The sequence below is a fragment of the Sceloporus undulatus genome, chromosome 6 (genome assembly GCF_019175285.1).
Source record: "Sceloporus undulatus isolate JIND9_A2432 ecotype Alabama chromosome 6, SceUnd_v1.1, whole genome shotgun sequence".
Taxonomy (NCBI): domain Eukaryota; kingdom Metazoa; phylum Chordata; class Lepidosauria; order Squamata; family Phrynosomatidae; genus Sceloporus; species Sceloporus undulatus.
The window spans coordinates 60,048,058-60,069,364 of NC_056527.1; the positions used below are offsets into that span (position 1 = coordinate 60,048,058).

Sequence of the window (21,307 nt, forward strand, 5' to 3'; positions counted from 1 at the left end):
ATATCCTGCCCTTTTCACAGCATGGGACTCAAAGTGGCTTATAACAGTTAAAATAAATGTAGCATGAAATTAACAGCATACAAAAAATTAAAAAGCAATAAGACCATCGTGAAATTTGAAAGCAGATTTTAAAAAAATAAAACATCATCACATAGTACAAGGCCTTTTCCTCTGAAAATCAATTCTCATAGGCCTGCTGGAATAAAAAGGTTTTATTCTACAATGCATAAGAGTAAACCCTCTTATGAAACAGCCAGAAAACCCAACATAGAGAAAGATTTGCAAAGTCTGTTGGCTTTCATTGGAACAACCTGCTTGGTTATAAAGATATACAGTGGGCCCTTGTTATCCATTGTGGTTTGGTTCCAGGACCCCCCGTGGATAACAAAATCTGCGGATACTCAAGTCCCATTAAATACCATGGCATAGCAAAATGGTGCTATTTGTAATTTATACTTTTTTTTGAATATTTTCAAGCTGTGGATGTTTGAATCCGTGGATAAAAAATCCGTGGATAAGGATGGCTGACTGTCTAATCATACTCTGAAGTGAATTGCAGTTAATTGGAATTGTGCAATAAACCTACTAAGGACTTGTAATATCCATAGTGCAATCCTTTGTATATCAACTCAGAAGCAAGGCCCACTGAGGTCAGTGGAGCCTATTTCCATGTAAGTGTGTAGAGGATTATAGTCTTAGATTTTTTAACTGGAACTCTTGGTGTGGGTCTGTTTCTACTTCATCAGATATTCTTTCTTACAGCCAAACGATGGACTGGAACCATACTTTGTCACATTTAAAGCAGACTTGAAATACTGTAAATTCAGTTTAAATAAGTTATGATTAAATTTATGTCTCATTGATTTCAGTGGATCTACTTTATGTATAACTTATTTAAAAACAATGGGTATATTTTTATTCTGGGTTTTATTACTTTCAACCACAAGTGATTTTCTTGCTTGAAGTTCTTCTTCAGTGGCGTAATGGCACTATTATTCTTAGGTAACCTTATATTTATTGCTTTAAATTTTCAGAAATCTTCAGAAGAACGAGTTGTTGAGCTTGAGAAACTGCATAAAAGTGAACTGGATAGGAAAGAACAGATGTTAAATGAGAGATTACAAGCCCAGGATCAGGCTTTGCAGGAACAAATGAAAACAGCGCTTGTAAGTGCATTTAAAGATTAAAACAGACATATCTAGTGTGAATACATATGTGGTGTGTACTTCTTTTGTGCGCAGACGTGAATAAATTATCACATGAAGATCCTTGTGTGCGTGAACAGTGTACTCTCAGTACACTACATGTATTAATTTTATTTATTTAAACATGCATAAATATGTATATTACCCTTGAAATGAGTTGATTCTCTTCCTATCAGCTTTGTTCACTGTCCACTTTCACAACTGTACATAGAAATTAGAAATAGAATGGCATGGACAATCCTGATTTTGGTATTCAGTGAAATATAGGTAAACATCAGGGTCTTGTCTAGTTCCTTCATAGCTGCTGTTCCAGGTCCTAGTCTTCTTTGGATTTCTTGCCTATGGTTCCCATTTTGATTAATGAGTGAGCCAAGGTATAAGAAATCTTTCACTTGCTCAGTATCTTCATTGTCTACTTTAGAGTTATATAAATCTTCTATAGTCATTATTTTTCTTTTGTTAATGTTCAGCTGTAAACCTCCCTTTGCACTTGCTTACTTGACTTTCATCACTAGTCATTGCAAGTCTTTGCTATTTTCTGCTAATAGTATGGTATCATCTTCCTATCTAAATTGTTGATATTCTTTCCTCCAATTTTCACGCCTCCTTCCTCAGAATCTAATCCAGATTTGTGTATTAAACAATAAATAGGATGAAAAAATGCATCCTTGCCTAACCTCCTTACCAGTTGGAAACCATTTTGTCTCTCCATGTTCTGTGTGACCTCTTACAGAGTATAGATTATACAGTATAGTAAACCTTGTGGCACACCCATTTTTTTTAAGCAGCCCATCTATTCAATCAAAGGCTTTGGTATAATCTATAAAGAACAGACTGATTTTCTTCTGAAATTCTTTGGTGCACTCCATTATCCAATGTATGTTTGCAATATGATCGCTGGTGCTTTTTCCTCTTCTTTCTTGCTCTCTATATGGTAAATTCTTTGTTGTAGAATGTTGAGCATCATTTTGTTTCTATGGGAGAGTAATGCAATGGTCCAATGGTTATTGCAATCCTTGGTCTTCCCTTTCTTTGGGATTGGAATGTATATTGAGTGTTTTCGATCTGTGGACCATTCTTTTATCGTTTGTATTTATATACAGATGTTATTTAGAATTTGTGTGGATTCTGTCCCTCTTGCTTTGAACAGCTCTGTTGATATGCCATTTGTTCCTACTGGTTTCTTTCTCCCAAGTGCTTTGAGTGCAGTTTCCATTTCACTTTCTAAAATTGTGGGTTCATCTACAAATGGCTCTTCCATGAATGAATCAATTGTCCTTTCATATCACTTATATCGTTATTCAGAATATTGTTTCCATCATCTTCTTATTTCTTATTGATCATGTAATGTATTCCTCTACTTGTCATAGAGCATTTCCATTCTTGGTTAAAAATTTCTTTTGAATTCTTAAATATTGCAGAAGAGGCCTCTTGTTGTACCTTTTTTTTAATCACAATCTTCTGTTTCTATAGTACCTTGATTATTATAATAATCCTGTTTGTCCATGTGCACAAGTTACTGAACAATTGTGTTCAAGGTTCTGATCCTATTTTGTCCCCCTTGCTTCTCACCTGTCCTTAACTGCTTGAAGAATTTCATCTGTCATCCAGTTAGGCTTATCTTTTTTTTTTTTTGCTGGAGATATTGTCTTTTTGCATTCTTCCTCCACAGTGTCCCTGTCTTCAGTTCAGAGGTCTTCTGGCGGAAAAACTCTCCATTTAAATCCACTTGATTTTCTCTCTGGTCCATTTTGTAAGCCCTGGCTTCCTATCAAAAATACCTTCTCCATTTAAATCCACTTGCTTCTCCCTCTGATCTCTTTTGCAAGACCTGGCTTCTTATAGAAAAAACTCTCAATTTAAATCCACAATTCACAGTACATGTCTTTTGGGAGCCCCACTGTTTATATCCATGAGCATTGACCATTTATTTCTACTTTCAACAATTTATTGATCTGTAAGAGAACTTCTCTTATCACATGTTTGCTAAGTTTACATAAGAGTCTGGTTGAGGGGCTTTATTTTCTAAAATGTCATAATTCCTGACACAGGAAAAGTGTCAGAGGGAACATCTACAGACTATACAAGAAAAAGAACAACAAGAATTGTTGGCCTTAGAAGAACTGGAGCTACAGAAAAAAGCAATTCAGCTGGAATGTGCTAGAAAACTTGAGGAGATGCAACAAGCAGTGGAGACCTCCAAAACAGTGAGTAAAAGACTTGGAAACCTCTTTTTCTTTTCTCACTTGAATTTAAAATATAAACTTTGAAGACTTTGGGGAGAAATTTGGGATTCAGTCCCCGAGAATATGGTGAAACCCCTCTTGTGACTCTTCATATCCTGGCCTATCATAGTATAATCCAGGATAAAACCAAGGATTGTTTGAAGAAGTCAGCAAAGGAAAGCAGATGGTGTGCCTCTTGGCATTCTGGGAAGGCAATAAATCCATGCATTGTAACATGAAGGGATAAATCTGACCTCAGAGCCTATGTTATATATTTTCCTTGTCTTTCCTCATTTGATGGGTCTGGGAACAAAGTATAAGAGAGGATGTGATTGATATCTTTGTGTTAATTATGAGTATTTGTGCTGGGCAGTTGGTTATGTGGAGTCTCTTTTCATAAGCAATTTGTTCCCTAGAAAAAGTTCTATTGGAAAGTGTGCATAAGAAGCAAGCCATGCCAACTATACAGAGAAGAAAATTAAATAAGAGGTCCTTTCAGGGCGGCTTCTTTTCCTTTCAAGGAGGAAGAGCAGTTGGTAGGTCAATGTTACAGACAGCAGTGGTACAGACCAAGAGACCAGTTTGGTACACAAGGGTCCTTTGCAAAACTATAACACAATAGAAGAGGTGGATCTCAATATTAATAAAAGGTCAGTGCCAGCAGGAGGAAGACTTCTGCTTTTCAGGGTCTTGTGGTCAACCGTAACATTGGATTGATGGGTGCTACAATTAGTGACTCAAGTCTACAAAATAATATTCAACAAGAAACCAAGAAGCAGATATGTTTCTTTACCAGTGGCAAATGGTAGTAGAAAAGCAGAGAATCGTGAGGAAGAAAATAGAGACAATAGAGAAACTTCCAGGAAATCAACAGTTCTCTGGAATTTATTCAGTTTTCTTTACGGTGTCCAAAAGCAGCAGGACCTGCCATCCTGTCTTGAATCTCAGATCTCTCAGAGGAGCAACTATTAAGTCTTTTCCTACATACCAAAGATTTCTGCGTTGGGATCTAATTTAGTTCTCAGTAGACTAACAAATACACCATTTGAGCCACTGGGGAAAGTGTCACTACGAATGATGACATTTAAGGTTGCCTTCCTGATGGCAATCATATTAGCAAAGAGAGTGTCAGAGTTAGCTGCATTGTCTGTAAATCCAAATTTATGTAAATTTGACAAGGATAGATTAGTATTGACCATGGATCCCACTTTTCTACCAAAGTATATCTCTTGAATGATGACTCCTGAGGTAATATATCTTTTATCTTCCTAATTTATGTCCAGATCCAAGGCATCCAGAGGAATATAGGCGATGTATGTTGGATGTAAGGAGAGCTATTAAGATTTATTTAAAGTTCAGGTGGACAGAGTTTTTACAGTGCGTCCACGCCATAAGTGGGTAAACTGTATACAGCTTACGCGGAAGCACGTGCCAATTAAAGCAATGGCATGCACACTGTCCCCTAGGCGCGAGCACGTGCCCCATTGTTTTTAATGGGGCACAAGCATATATAGATTTCCCCTTATGCAGGGGGATCCCTCGTGTAAGGGGGAGGCTCGCTGTATTTGTATTTTAGAATCCAAGGACTTTAAGTCAAAAGGTATCAAGAACAGTGATGGTTATGTGTTTGTATTTTTCTTTACTATGACTGGAAAAAGAATCCAAAGTCAAGCAATGTGTGGCCTCACTTTTTAAAATCTATGGCTACTAGTAGAATTTATGCTGTGTGTAGTTCTCTGAAAGACATTTGTGAAGTGGCAAAGTGGAAAGAACCATCAACCTTTGTGAGACACTACAAATTAGATAAGTCAGCACAGGCAACTTTTGGTAAGGCTACATTGCAGTCGGTGGTAGCCAAATGATATCCTCAACCAGAGGAAAGAAGGTTTTGTACATCCCAATTGTAGTGGATTGTTCCTCCATCCCATCCCATGAATGAGATTGGAACGAGCTTGATAGTTCATTAAGGGATTGCAGGAGGATCAATCCACACCTGCCCTTTGGAACAAAATATGAAGCAGTGTCAGAGTGGATGAGGTTTTAGGTTAGGTAAGGCTAGATAATAAAAACTGATGGAGAAGGGAAGGGGCTTAATGAAAAGAATGCACACTCCCATCAGTCTTCTTGGCATGCAGAGAATAACCAAATCATAGTGGATTGATCTTCCTGCCATCCTTGAATCATGGTAAGTCCAACCTCTCAGTTTTGCTCCATGTCCTCTTTTCCTCCATCAGATTCACATTTATTAAGGATGCTATTTTATCATAGTTAAAGAATGTTAGGTTAAGTAAACTGAATAGGAGGTAGCAAACCAGGTAGAATGAAAAATTTCAATTCACAGAAAATGGTATTTATGCTATTTCCCCCCAACCAATCTTGTTAACAGAGAATTCTGGAGTTGGAAAGTTCCCTTGCAAAAAGTTCACAAAAAGACAAATACCAGTTGGAGGATTTGACTACTCAGATAGAATCAGAAAGAAATAAGCACAACAAAGAAATCACTGCCCTAGTTGAAAAGCATAGAGAAGAACTTGAGATGGTGAAGCAGAAAGAACATCAGTTTTGGACAGAAAAACTTAACATGTTAACAGAGGAGCAGCATTCAGAAATGGAGAAACTGAAAAGACTTCATGAAGAAGAAGTATCCAAACTGTTAAAAGAGAAAGAGACTGTATTTCATGCCCATATAGAAGAGATGAATGAAAAAACATTAGAAAAGCTTGATGTGAAACAAACAGAACTAGAAGCGCTCTCTTCTGAGTTATCAGATGTATTAAAAATACGTCATGATCTTGAAAAATGCCTGACCACATTACAAGAAAAAGCAGATAAAGAAAAACAAGAGTTTGAAGCAAAGCTGGAAGAACAAAAAAATAATCACAAGGAACAAACTGAAGTAATTAAGAAAGACTTCAAAGAAGAAATTAGTCAGCTCCAACTACTTTTGGAAGCAAAAGAGAAATGCCAAGAGGAACTGGAAGAGCAAATAAAAACACTAAAGGAATCTCTAGTAAAAGCTGAATCTGAATGTAAAAAAATGTCTGCAGAAGTGGATAATCTTTCTCAGACCAGAAATGACAATGCCAGAGAAATTGTAAAAAGTGAAACCCAGCTGAATGAAGTCAAAGCAGAATTAGACTCTCAAGTTTCTCAGGTACATCATTTGAATTGTGAAATGGAAAAGCAGCAGATTGAAAATATGCAGAAAGTATCCTCTCTAACAGAACACTATGAATCACAGTTAAGAGATCTTAGAGAAGAGGTCAACCAGGCAAAGAGTTATTGTATTGTGAAGGAAAATGAGCTTCTAGAAATGAAAGAACTCTTGAATCAACAAATTGATGAGCTAAGACAGCTCTTATCAGCCAAAGAAGAGGAAATTGGTGCCTTAAAAGATGAATATGAAAACAAATTAAAACATCAACAGACACAAACAGACAAGATTAAAGACAAAGCAAGAGAGATGCAAGAAAAATTCAAGAAGAAGCTTTCAGAGCAGGAAGCAAAACTGAAAAAGGAAATAGAAAACAAACAATTGGAGTTTAGTCAGAAAGAGCAGCAGTTCAATTCAAAAATTGTAGAAATGGCTCATGCTAGTTCAACTGGAATCAGTGAAGCTGTATCAAAACTTGAGATGAATCAGAAGGAGCAATTAGAAAGCCTAGCTAAAACTCATAGACAAGAACTAGAAGAAGTTGTACAAACGTGGGAAAAGAAGCTAATTCAGCAGGCTGAGGAGCTTCAGGAAAAGCATGAAATGGAGTTGCAGGAAAAAGAACAGGAAGTAGGAGACCTAAAGCAGAAACTGGCCACCTTCAGTGCTGAAAGAGAAGGGAATAATGCAGAGATTACCCGTTTAAAGGATGAACAAACAAAAAGGGACATATCCATGAATGAACTGAAAGAGCAGCTACAGCATGCTTTAGATCAAGTGACTATTTTGACTAAAAAAGAAACAGATCTGAAAATCCAGCTTGCAAAACTTGAGGATGACCTTAGTTTATCTTTAAAGGAAAAAACAGCAGTTCAGGAACAGCTTAATGAAATAAAAGCAGTAGAAGAAAAAGAGAAGAATAAAATTAGTGAATTGGCTGATAAATTGAAAACATCTGATGAGCAGCTTGAGGCTCTGAAATGTTCCCATTTTAAAGAGAGTGAAGATTATAAAAAAAATCTTGAGGACAAAAATGTGGAGCTTCAGCAAAAAAAATCTGAATTTGAGAAGCTCGAAGCAGACACAATTAAACAATTGGGGGACTACCAGCAGAAGGCAGAAACTTTACTGCAGACAAAAACCAGCGAATTGATAGAAATGTGTAATGAAAAGTTTTCTTCAATAATTGTTAGAATTGCACATTGTCAGGAGCAGGCAACAAAAATTAAAGGAACAATATTAATTAAAATGTTTCAAATTTCTGACCTAGAAGCTCAACTTAAAGAAATAACAGAAATCAATTGTACTTTAAATAGGACTTTACAGGAAAAGGAAAATCTGATGACATCTATGAAGGTGGATATTGAAAGACTTACAACAGAGAAAGAGCAGTTGCAAAAAGAAGAAGGATACCAGCAGCAAGCAGCAATGGAAAAAGAAGCACTCACCATGCAGCTGAAGAAAGAATTATCTGAGCATATTAATGTTATCACTTCCATGAAGGAGGAACTGAGTGAGAAAAAGTCAGAGATTGCAGACCTTAACAGACTTATTAGTGAGTTAAATCTCAGACTTGAAAGTAGCATATCAGACAGAGATGCTGTCACAATATTGCTAAACAAGCAACACAAAGAGAATCAAGAGCAGTTACTGAATGAGGTACAAGAACTGTCTTCCAAAGTTGAACTGCTGACTGTAGAAAAAGCAGCTGCTCTTGAGCAGGTGGACCACTGGATGAATAAGATGTCAGAATGGAAAAAGAAAGCCCAGTTAAGGTTTACACAAAACCATAATACCATTAAGGAATTACAAAACAAAGTTGAATTGAGTAATAATCAAGCTTGTGAAAAAGAAGAGGAATTGAACAGAATGAAGAGGGAATGTGATCAACAAAGCAAACATTTAGAACATTTGAAAGGCTTAATAGAACAAAAGCAGATCAGAAGAGACAAACAAGAATCTGATTTAGTGGCTGAATTAAAAATCCATACAGCAAGAATTGCTGAACTAGAGGAACACATTGCTCGAAAAACGTCAGAAAACGATTCTTTAATGGATGAGCTTAAAAAATATAATGAGCAACATGGTGAAAAAAAAGAACTGGAACTAAAGCTTCAACAGGTTGAGGTAGCAGTTGAGGAAAAGGATAATAGACTTAAGGAAATGGAAGAAAAAGTATTAATTTTTGAACAGAAAGTGCAGTCTATGGAAGTTGATCTTGAGGAAAAATCAAAAGAATTTGAAGAAACAAAAGTGGCTCTAATGAAAAGTAAAGAGGAGGAATTAAAGGCTTTAGAAGAGAAGCTTATTTCAGAAACAACTGCTAAAATAGCAGACCTGAAAAAAAAGGCTGAACAAAAAATTGCTTCTATTAGAAAGCAATTGACTTCTCAAATGGAAGAAAGAGAACAACAATGTAGACAAGACATGAAAAAGCAGTTAGAACAAAAATTGCAAGACAAAGAAAACAAGATAATATCTTTAGAGGAAAAAATGAGATCAAGAGATTCAGAGTTAGAAAAGGAGATTATACAGAAAGTGGAAACAGTAAAAGTTTCCACAGAACAGGACAAAGCCCATGCATTGGAGAACATGCAGCAGATATACGAATTAAAAATTGATGCTTTACAGAAAGATTTATTGGAAAAAGAGAAACTACTAAAAATGCATGATGAAGAACAAAAAGCAAATGATATTTTAAAACTAGAGGTACAGAATCAACAAGAAGAACTCCATAAAAGAAAACAAGAAGATCATATCATAATTGAAAAGCTTCAGCAAGAACTTGAGGAGCAAACAAAGAAACAAGCTATATTGCTTGAACAATGCAAAAAGAATGATAGTGACCTAGCAAACATCAGAGAAGAATTTAAACTCAAAGAGCAAGAACAACAGAATATGGAAAATGTCATTAAAGATTTGCAAGAGAAACTAAAAGAAAAGGAAAAAGAAGGGCAGTCTTTGCAGCAGGTGAGAAACAGTTTTGATGAGGATTTAATGAAAGAGAAAGAAAGGCACAGAATTGAAATTGAAGAAATAATTTCAAAGTATGATGAAAGATTGCTGGGGCTTCAAGAGCAGCTGGGTGAAAGAAGTAGCCTTATAAAAGCTTTGGAAGAAAGCACAGAAGAAAAGACTAAATCAGTCCTTGAACTTCAGAAATTGCTTGATGATTTACAAACCCAGCAGAAGGATATACAAAGTAAACTGGAAGAGACTGAGCGGGAGAAGCAGAAACAGCACAGAGATCTGAATAAGCTGCAGAAGGATTTGCGGACTCTGCGGAAGGAACATCAGCAGGAGTTGGAAATAATGAAGAAAGAATCCTTGGAGGAAATGGAACAGAAAATAAAGTAAGTTCAAACTGCATTCCATGAGGGCTTTCTAAAATTACCACTGGTAATTTTTTTTATAGTTGATGAAACTGTGTGAAATTGAGAAAGATGATTTTATCCAACTTTATACTCAAATAATAGATATCGGTGCTTGATTATTCAGAGTCAACATTGGCCAAAATGTTTTCAATTATTGGTATTACACACACACACACACACACACACACACACACACAACATGGAAAGCTAGTTGGCTTAGTTCATATGGTTATATCTTGGATAAAAAGATACAAATGGGCTTTTTGTACATACATAAGATAGCCTTTGCTCTTTGTTTACTGCAAACCAAGAAGCCTTTAAGTAACCGTAGTATCTAATTTTATCTAAACTAGGAAGTTATGGATACCACCAGCTCTGGAGCAAACCTGAATATTGAACCGTTGAAGCTGACTTAATATCATGCCATGTTCTGAAACTAATAGCCACACTTTGGATAAAATGAGAAGCTATGGTTTAATTCCTTACACCACAAAGAGAGGAGCAAACAGCATGCAAGTGAATGTAGAAGGCTGATAATCTGAGTGTGGCCTTTGCAGGGTTGAGTTTCTAAAAGAGTTGAGCATTTACATTGTTTTCTGCACTATTCACATTAGAATGTAATAGGTAAAAGTGGTTATTATGTAGTCCTAAACATATTTCCTCAGAAATTCCACCATATTCAGTGGGATTTGTTCCTATTTGGGTATGCTGAGATCTGATGCTTTTTCTGTGAGGATGAGTTTCAGAGATAGCTACACATTGATAATGTCTTCCTAAAACTATTTTTATGCTACAGTTGATAAGAAGATGAGGGAGCAAATCTTCCTTTGGATAGATATGTTTAAATAATTTAATTAACCCCAGGAAAATAAATTAGCTATCTGCAAGCCAGACTTGCATTTGCAGCAGTTTGTACTGCCTTTGCTCTACTAGAATAACCTTTGCTCTTCTAGATTTGGTAACAGAAGACCAGAACAGATGGATGAATGAAGCGGCTTTTGGCTGCTTTGGAGGTGTACCAGTTAGATGACACACGCTTCCAAAGCAGTTGGAAGCCATGTCGAGGCCACACTCCAGTCATTTGGACCAGAACAAAAAGGAACTGGGATAATCCAGCTCTTGGAAATGCCAGTTGACCCCAGTAAGCACAACTTGTGTTGGGAGTGGGCCACATGGCCGATGGTGTTTGGACCTGCTTCTGGCTGGAGTGGACTTGGGCCACTCTTTTCTACCTGTCTGGTCTGGCCCAATATTTTGATAATGAGTTTTTTTCATCTCTCAGTGAAACAGAAGAACAGTAATACAAATCTAAAGAAAAACTTAGCGAAGCACAACATTCACAGTAATCCAGAATTCAAGGGAATTCTAGCTTGTTGTGGACAGTCAAGTATATTCATGTACACTGGCTGATAGCGCCTGCTTATAGTAGAGTGGCTACAGAAATCACAGGCTCTCTGTGTTGTTTATTGTGAAAGAATTTGGCAGACAGACAGCTATCTGGCTTCGCTCTCTCTTGACAAAATAGAGAATTAAGTCAGAGTTTGTTCTATGATTAATGATCTGGGTTATCAAGAGATAAACAAGTCAGACAACTTTATGTCTGCCAGTTTTTCATATCACAATAAAACAGCTGATCTGCAGTTGTTTATCCTCTCACACTGCAAGGGTAAAGGATTGGGCAGGATGTTTGTCCTTCATAAACCAAGGTTCCTATGGAACTCTGCTTAGCATGGTCATCTCTTGTAACAGCCATTATTTTAACAGCATTTTTAATTTGGGCAGACTCTGAATTCATTCAGAAAGACATTAATGTGTCTTTATGCTATTGCTTTGAACTACCTTATCTGCTCTAGATAACATGTTTTGCTGTGTCTTTATAGATATGAGAAAGAGGACATTGAATTGAAGCACAACTCCACATTAAAGCAATTGATGAGGGAATTCAATACCCAGCTGGCACAAAAGGACCAGGAATTAGAAACAGCTGTAAAAGAAACTATCAGTGAGTTGGAACAATACCTTGTATAGATATTGAACAGCTATTTCTCTTGTAAATCCAAACATCAGATCTATTGTTGGAGAGTCAGTTTAGAAGCAAAATGTCCATAGGTTTGAACAGAGTCCAGGTTTTGTATATTTATTTTCCTGAATCTGCTAAGATATTTTGGCACAAGCCCATGCTAAAGAGAAGTTTTGTTGCTAACTAGGCTTGATCCCCCCCCCCATTCCAAATTCCATTGTTAGATTTTAATTCTTATGTTTACTGCTTCTCTTGGTGTGTTGTGTATGTATTTCTGTACACAAACCCATTGATTGTAGGTCAAGAATAGGAACTATGTAGAGATGCATTCCTACAATGTTGTATAGAGAAAGGGAAATCATCCAAAATGTTGGTGGACCTCTGTTCACTTTTAATTTTCCCCTTTGCCAGCCACTTCCACTCTTCATTGTTTGGGAGGGTCTCTGACTTCCTGAGACAGGCTCTTCAAGGCAGCTGAGGGGGCTGCAGGGCATGGAAGGATTGTTGTTGTTAATTGTCATCAAGTTGGTTTCAACTTACGACATCCCTATGAATGAGGGTACTCCAAGACACTCTCTTATTAACCACCCTGTTAAGATCTGTAAACACATGGCCATGGCTTCCTTTTACTGCCTTCCACTTTGCCAAACATAATGTTTCAAAAGTACAGTAGCTTCAGTTTAGATGTTTTGACTTCTAGAGTCTAGGCTTGATTGGTTCTCATACCCCTTTATTTTTCATGGTATCTGGAGAGCTCTATTCTGTTATTGTCAGTTTTGTTTACTGTCCAGATTTCATAACCATATGTATAAATTGGTGGAAAGATTACCTTCCGTTAATGTCTGAAGTTAACATATTAGTGTGTTTTCAAAGTAATGTAGGCTGCTTTTTTCTGCTTACAAGCATTTTCATTGATTTTGAGGATGGCCACAGTAGAAAAAGAAGGATACTTCTAGCTGACTATGGGATGAAACAGATGGGCCAAATAAAGCCGCTTGGGGGGGGTTATTTGATGCACACCTCCAAAGCGGGTTGAAATCGAAATGAAGCTGCACTCTGGGGCAAAGAAGACAGGATACTCCAGTTTAGCTCAGAAAATGCATATCCTCACACCTGCATATAAACAGCCTGGTGTTAGTACAACACTGTGGTAGAGCAAAGAAATGAAAGTACGACAACTCCAATGAATGTAAATATAATATGCACAAACCAGACATTCCAACAGGGGGATGAATAAGACATATATAGGGGCTTCCATGATTGCGCTTTGCCGGTGTATCACTTGCACACCAATGCCCTGTACTAGCAGAGCATTCCATGTGCGGCTCTGTGGCTGATCAAAGGGGTACTTGGACCTCACAGACAATGTGTTTGTGTGGTGGGGAAGTAGCAGCAACAACAGCAAAAAAAAAAACTTGATGGCATGCTGTGCAGTCTGGCCATGGGTATTAGCCCCGCCTTGGAAGTGGGTTGTGTGGACAGCAGGGTTTGGCCTGGTTTTGGAAAAAGCAGGATTGAGCCGCTATTTCCTGCTTGTCTCCTCCAGCCCTATATTGATATTTGTGTAATAATAAATAATGAAGAGAGCCAGTATAGTGTAGTGCTTTGATCATTGGGGCTAGAACTCTGGAGACCAGGGTTCTAATCACTGCTCAGCCATAGAAACCCACTGGATGACCTTGGGCAAATCACATGTTCTCAACCTCAGAAGAAGGCAAAGGCAAACCCCCTCTGAACAAATCTTGCCAAGAAAACTCCATGATAAGTTTACCTTAGGGTTAGCATAAGTAGAAAATGACTGAAGGCACACAACAAGAGCAGTAAAAAGTAAAGAAAGGGAAAGGAGAGGTGATGAAGAAGCTTTGGTAACCCTGAGCTTTAAAGTGATTTTAAAGGTAAAGGTTTCCCTTGACATGAATGTCTAGTCATAACCAACTGTAGGGCCAATGCTCATCCCTGTTACAAACTGAAGAGCCAGCGTTGTCCAAAGACGACTTTGGTGGTCATGCATGCATGGAACACTGTATCTTCCCACCAAAGTGGTACCTATTTATCTGCTTGTACTTGCATGTTTTCAAACTGTAAGGTTGGCAGAAGCTGGGACTAGTGACGGGAACTCACTCTATCACATGGCATTTGATCCTCAAATAGCCAACCTTCCAACCTTATGATAATCAGAATTGGTGTCTTAACCATTAAGCCACCGCATCCCATTTAATTTATTTTAATTCATTCCATAATAATTAAGCTCCTCTTTATTGATTCCCTACAATATGAAGCTACAAATGTCTAGTAAAGTATTCTCTCTAGGCATCTCTAGGTCTTTCAGTGCAACTTTTCGTTAAAGTTGACCATAGTGTTGCACTGGAGGACCTAGACATTCTTAGAGAGAACGTATTAATTAAATCTGTGAATAATCAAATCTGCAAATATCAAAACCGCAAATATGGAGGGATGAGTGTACTTGCTTTTAAACCCAGTGTTGCATCAACCTAGGTATGCTCCTGTATGAAGGAATCCACTTTGTGTGCTAAATTTAGGCAAGGAATATGTTCTCTCAACAATATCATCTTTCAAGGCCCTGAGTTGCTTTGCTTTCAACATTTTTCTCTCTATAAGCCTCTTCTGGTAGTTTTCTTTTGTAACCTGTATAGAATGCCTTGCTGATACTTTCATTCATGTGCCACACTAACCCAGTCAACTGTTTTTAAACAGGTAAAGCCCAAGAGGTTGAATCTGAACTAATGGAAAGCCACCATGCAGAAATAACTCAGTTACATAAAAAGATTCTAGGAAAAGATGATGACCTACAAAGGACAGTAAAAAAATATGAAGAAATACTAGAGGTATGTGTTGCATTGCGTGTGTGTGTGTGTGTGTGTGTGTGTGTGTGTGTGTTTAAAAGTCAAAATGCACAATATTCCTGTTACCTTGCTCTTGAGAAGGGACTCACAAGGGGTCTCATGCTATGGAAATTCATATTTTGTTAGGGTTACTATATTAGCTGGTTAGTTGGATTATACCTCTGTTCACCTATTTAGCCATTTAGCTAGCTTGGGTTCTAAGCTTGACTTTTTTCTTTTTTCTTTTAAGTTCAAGTCTGGAAGTCAAGAAACAAAACAATAAGTGCAGTCCTATTGTTTTTTGAGAAATGGGCTTGCTACTGCCTTTCATGTTAATAGTTGAAATATCCCATTTTCACTTATTTAAATTGTCCAGTTTTAATTCCTCTGAGATAACAACAATTTTTGCATAGAAAATAGTGGTACTGGGCCATAGGAACTTGATCTGTGAGTGGAATAGGAGAGTATGGCCCCATGCAGACAGGCCAAAATAAAGCTGCTTCAGGTCACTTTGGAGGTATGCTATTTAAATGATACATGTGTCCTAAGAATCCGGAAGCCGTGCCAAAGCTACACTCCAGTTTTTGGGACTGGGGTGTGGCCTTGGCGCGGCTTCTGGATTCTTAGGACGCATGTAGCATTTAAACAGCCTACCTCCAAAGTGACCCGAAGCAGCTTCATTTTGGCCTGTCTGTATGGGGCCAAAATTAGCTAGTTGTGTTCAGGACTTCTTATTATTTATCTGGCTTGGCTTAAATGATCTAATATCTCTGTAACTAATCACTCTTAAGTGTGCCTGAAGGAAAGGTGGCCCTTCATATGTAGAGACATCTTTTTGCAATTGAGATTTCTTACTTAAAATAAAACCTTCTCCTTTAATAGTACTCCTCTCTCTTTTAGACATCAGCATTATGTATTGTCATGTCTGATAGGACAACTCAGCAACACAAATATTGATTTCTAGCATTTTTGTTTTACAAAATGCAATTATGTTTATGTACTCCTGCTACTATGCAGTTCTATAAAAGTACAGCAATATATTCTTGCTACCATTGCTGAAATATCCATAGTATTATTGCAGACATTGAACACTGCAGAAATGAATACAGTACATTAAGTGTTGACATTCCTGTTACATTAAAGTCATCAGAATAATTGAATAGTGCTCAGAGAAAGTTATATTCTATGTCTCCAAACTGTATACATTCTTACAATGAATTGGCAGCCTTCTTGCTTATGGGGATAGTTGCATAATTGCTTTGTCATATTACATCAATCCTCTTTATTCAATTTATGGTTGACATTTAGGAACGATAACAAATGCTCTTTTTTGCTCAATATGTACTCATTTTAAAATGTGTTTATTGGAATGTCTGTTCTGAGAAAATAAACATCAGTATTTGATTTAGTATCCAAGGATGTATACTGTTTGCCAGATAACTTTCTGAACTTTATTATCATCTTTGGGGTAAGGGTGGGGGAACTAGATTGTGGATTTCTTTTCTATATTACTTAGGTGAATTAAAACACATACCTATTTTGAAACACAGCTTTGATTTGGGATAACTGTAATGATCTACCGAATTTATGCATATTTTAGTTCCACTGTGTGACATCCGCTACTTAATGGATTTTAAGAAACAAGTTGCTGACATAAATATTACTGGAGTCTTGTGGTTGCAACAAAGCAACAAGTGTTATTTAGTTGTTACAATAGTTTAAACATCAATATAATAATCTGCCTGTCATGCTTGGCTCTTACAAAATTAGGTATTTTGTCGAACAATACATGGGAGCAAAGTCTTCATTTAATTGCATCCTTATGTGACCCACCCAGTCTGCACCTGCCATAGGGATTTAACATCTGCAGATACTTATAATCTTGGTGAAAGACTATAGTCTCACCTGACATTTTCCACAATTTAGCTATATTTGTTTAAAGTTCAGAAGTGACTTTAGGATACTTTAGAATACTAGTACTCTTCCATGATAATGTGCAACAAAATGGTTTTAATCTAGATTCAGTGTTGATTCTTTTTCCAGCATGAATTAGAGTTTCTTATTTTAAAAGGCCTTTTTTATATTAATTGAATGTAGAGTGAAATGTGCATCTGTTAAAAAAAAATCAGTAGGATTTTCTCTTGCTGAAGATGATGGGTCCCACAACTTATATTATTTTGTTTCCTTTCTTTTCCTACATTCTACATTCTGAAGTCTCGTGAAGAAGAAATGACAGGAAAAGTAAATGAGCTGGAAAAACAGCTGGAGAAATTACAAGAGGAATATAAACAAAGACTGGAGGATGAAGAACGCATGGACAGTGGTGAAGTAAGTTGAAAAACATTTTCTTTTTTGAAATCTTAACCAACTGTGGCTCTTCATTTCTTTAGTTTTAGACTTCTTGATTTCATTTTGACTAGGTGGTTAAAACCTCCTTTTGCCAAATAGTTTTTTTAATGTCATGTTATCACAGTTATCTCATATCTGAAGCTGATTCAATACTCTGCCATAGATGCAAAGCAGGTGAACCTGAGAACCCAAATCGGTGGTAGAGAGCTTTGTTTTATTTCAACAGTAAACCAGGTAGTGACATAGAGTTTGATTCAGACAAAACTAGTCACATTGGAACAGATGAGTCATAGTCTTTTTAATATTAATAAGAACTAAGTGTAGCTAGTCTGGATACAGTCTATAATGCTTCATTCCCTATTTTATTTTGAATCTCACATTATTTCATTTGCCAGAAATTTTTAAAAGTTTTGTTTTATGGGCAGATTTTTTTTTATCCAAATGAAATGAGTCATTGAGAATTTGTGTATATTTACATCTTGTTATTTTTTATTTCTTTATTATATTTTATACATACACAGTTTATATGTCTACATCTTGTTATTTTAAATCAGATGTTTTGCATGGAGCATGGGATTTCAGGTTGAAAATGTTTATCAATGGATCTAATATTATTTTGGAGGAGGAGGACTCTGTCTTTTAATAGTTTATAATACTGTACCTATAAACCATGTTTTATTCTGGCAGTGACAAAGCTAGTCATTCCCATATGAATATTCATCAATATAGCAATATAATGGGTTTTATATAAGGGTAATTATGCAATGTCTGACCCAGAACAGACAGGCAGTAAAGTGCAACTTTCAGCCGCTCTGCGAGCATGGCATTTAGACTGTGCAAGTCCCCAGAGCGGCTGGAAGCCACAAGGAGAGCACGCTGGGCCAAAAAAAGCTGGCTATGCAGTGGCAGCTTGGATCAAGACTGGTACTATGTGTTCGCTGCAGTCCTGTGCAGGTCGAGGTGGGAACTCCTTTTGCCCCATCTGTTTGAGGCCATAGATGTTTAGCAGATAGTAGTGAGCACTAAGTATCTCAAATATTTCTTTGCAATAGAAGCTTGTGAAGCACAGACACAGGTACTCAGTGTTAAGCTGAAAATTAATGATAAATTGTACAGATGAAAATATTTTATAACACTGTATAATGTTCTCTATAAGGTCACAAAGACAGTGTATTTTATTTAATAGTCTTATGGTTTGTTTGTTCTTGTTTTAGGTAACACTAGCAGAACTTCAGGTAGGACTGTCTTCTTGAATACATTTATACTTTTTGCTATTGACATAATGTCACCAGTTATTTTTCTGTGCTGCTGTTACTGTACAGATCAAAAGTAATATGATAAGGTTTAGCAGTGAATATTCCAATATATATTTTATACTGAAGTGTATAATTCCACCTCCCAGGCCCAGCTAGCCCAGAAGACAACACTTCTCAATGATTCAAAGTTAAAAGAACAGGAATTCAGAGAACAGGTAAGGAACTAGTTTGAAATAGGAGGAATCTTCAGCTTTAGATCTGAGGTTCATGAAAATGTATTCTGAAAATAATTTGAAAGAAACACTTGAAAACTGATTCCCACCCCACTCCTTGTTTTGTTTTGTTTTTAACTTTTAAAGGAGCAAGTCTCTTAAGGTTAGCAGTAATTTTTTTACAACTTAAATTAAATTCAGATAATACTTTATTCTGCTTCGAATGTGCTTAAGTATCATGGGTTGTCAACCATGGATTTCTGCCCTGTGGAGAACAAGAAAATTCTCACAATGTAATCAAAATGATAACTTCCCTTGTTCTTTGTAAGCAGTCATTACAAATTAATTGACCTCTGGGCAGATTAAATTTATAGTGCAGTCTGTATTCTTTCTCCTTTTTGTTTCTTTCCTACATGCTCCAATCTAGATTCACATGTGGACATGTGAACGCTTCCTACCTGCAGTCCCTTTTCATGCCAGTTAAAAGTTGAGCTCTTTGTGTAAATGGAGCTGTTATATCCCTTGAAGAGCTGAAGCAGACAGGTCAGGAAAGCACAGGTCGAGCCCATGTTTTTCTGGGCCCGGTGCTCACCCAGTTTGGTCCCTGGGTTAGTACAGGGATAGTTAGCTGTTCAGACACCTATCTTGTGCTGGTCCAGGGATTTGGGACTGGTGCACCACTCCTTCCCTTAATAGCTGGCAGTCAGACTGAAAAGCCCCCTGTTGCCATACCTGATACAGCAAAGGGATACCTGCCTGCATCCATGCAGCCAGGTGCCCCATTTCCATGTCAGATGTGACAAAACTAGGGTTTTTCTATCCTGGTGTAAAGTCTAATTACCCCTTGATCCATGTCCAGACAAGCAGGATCAGGCCTGATCCAGCCCTGGATATTTAAGCCTGTGTCTAAACTAGACAATGCAAGGCTGCAGGGAATCTGGACCCTTTGGCCCATGCAAACTTACCTGAAGCAAATATAGAAGGAGATTTTAAAAAATAATCCAAAAGCATATTTTTATCCTGACCTTTTTCCAGAGCTTTCATGCAACCTCCCCACAACAGATTAGGCCAAGAGACACTAGGTCAAGTCCATTCAATAAGGTGTGTGTGAAGATTTGAATCCTGGTTTCAGCCCAATATGCAGACCCTATATTGTATTGAACTGAGTGCACACAGCTGATCTCCTGTGCACATTGTGCACCAGCGAATTTCTTAGATCAAAGAAGAAGTAAGGTTCCTTTTTTTTTCCCGGGGTGGGACCTCTTTTTGATACTTGATGTTTGCTGAGGCATTTGTAACTTGTTGTAATAAACACAAATTTTCATAGAAATAAACATCATTTCTAATGCACCTTAATCAATATTATCATGATATATTTAGAAGAATAAATGCAACATTTTTAACCTCCACCCTTGTAATTTGATGTGTATATAACATAGTGACTTTCTCTAATATTTTGTACATTCAATAAATACAGTCGGCCCTTCTTATACATGGATTTTTTATACATGGATTCAAGCATACACAGTTTGAAAATGTTTTTAAAAAGGTATAAATTTCAAATACCAAACCTTGATTTTCCATTTTTTATAAGGGACACCATTTTGCTATGTCATTATATTTAATGGGACTTGAGCATACACGGATTTTGTTATACACAGGGGATCTTGGAACCAAACCCCAGTGCATAACAAGGGTCCATTGTATTGCTGTTGAAAGGTATTCCAAAGACCATCTCAGTTATATCTGTTTGTTTTCCTCATTCATCACTTTATTTTTAGATCCATGCACTGCAAGACCGGTTGAAAAAATATGAGAAGAACATGTATGTCACAACAGTTGAAACTCCTTATAGAGGTGCGGAATATTTGTTTTGGCACCAAGCAACAGAGTACAGCATATGAAAACACTTGCACGACTAATTAGAACTGCAATTCTATGCATACTTATTCAGAATAAGCTCCATTTAATTGTATGATCAGTCTACATATATATTTAGGATAATTGTTTATAGAGATAAATGCTATTCTTCATTCCTCATGTTCATATGTTTCAGCAGTATAAAGCTATTGTACTTGATAATCGTTCTAACCACTCTGCTCCATTTTAACAAGTTGAGCTATATAAATCTTGCTGTATATATCTGGCCCTTCTTATGCTGATAATGTTTGAGTATATATTTTCTTTCAGGATTGCCCCCAAAGTTTGGAAAAATGAGTTAAATAATGTTATAGTGAAATGTAGATATGTAAGCTGATTCTGAATCTTCTTTTCTGTACGGAGAAATACAGATGTGAAAAATATTGCTGTGAATTATAAAATCTTGGAAACAGATTCTCTTGATGGCAGGGCAGAGCAATCCACTGATGCTCACAAGGCAGGAGTCCAAAGTCCTAAACTGTTAACTTTTTTCCGTTGGACCCAACTCCCCTTCTCCTCAGTTTTAATTTACCTGCCCTACAAGACACTTGCAGGCAGCCCTTCTCTGAGAGATAGGATAGCAAATTAGGCATTTAAAATAGAAAAAAAATTAAATAATTAGGAAAATACCTTTGAGATACGAATAAAATAACAACTGGAGTGTACAGGCAATTCATGTATGTATATTCTTTCTTTGTAAAAAAAATAATTACATTGAAATTGCAAATAAAACATAGGGCCCAAGCAGA

At 36.9% G+C, this 21,307-nt stretch overlaps 1 protein-coding gene across 4 annotated transcripts in view; it reads left to right on the top strand.

Moving 5' to 3' along the window:
• The window catches only part of GOLGA4 (golgin A4), a 70,659-nt gene that overhangs the window by 41,078 nt on the left and 8,274 nt on the right, over window positions 1-21,307 (top strand). For 3 of the 4 annotated variants that reach the window (XM_042473204.1, XM_042473205.1, XM_042473206.1), the window contains 9 exons: window positions 1,035-1,166; window positions 3,257-3,412; window positions 5,817-9,937; window positions 11,839-11,960; window positions 14,694-14,824; window positions 17,036-17,149; window positions 18,385-18,405; window positions 18,573-18,641; window positions 20,420-20,495. In XM_042473204.1, the coding sequence (XP_042329138.1) occupies window positions 1,035-1,166; window positions 3,257-3,412; window positions 5,817-9,937; window positions 11,839-11,960; window positions 14,694-14,824; window positions 17,036-17,149; window positions 18,385-18,405; window positions 18,573-18,641; window positions 20,420-20,495 (4,942 nt within the window). The remainder of the gene's footprint in view (window positions 1-1,034; window positions 1,167-3,256; window positions 3,413-5,816; window positions 9,938-11,838; window positions 11,961-14,693; window positions 14,825-17,035; window positions 17,150-18,384; window positions 18,406-18,572; window positions 18,642-20,419; window positions 20,496-21,307) is intronic. The other variant, XM_042473207.1, reaches the window with a different exon arrangement.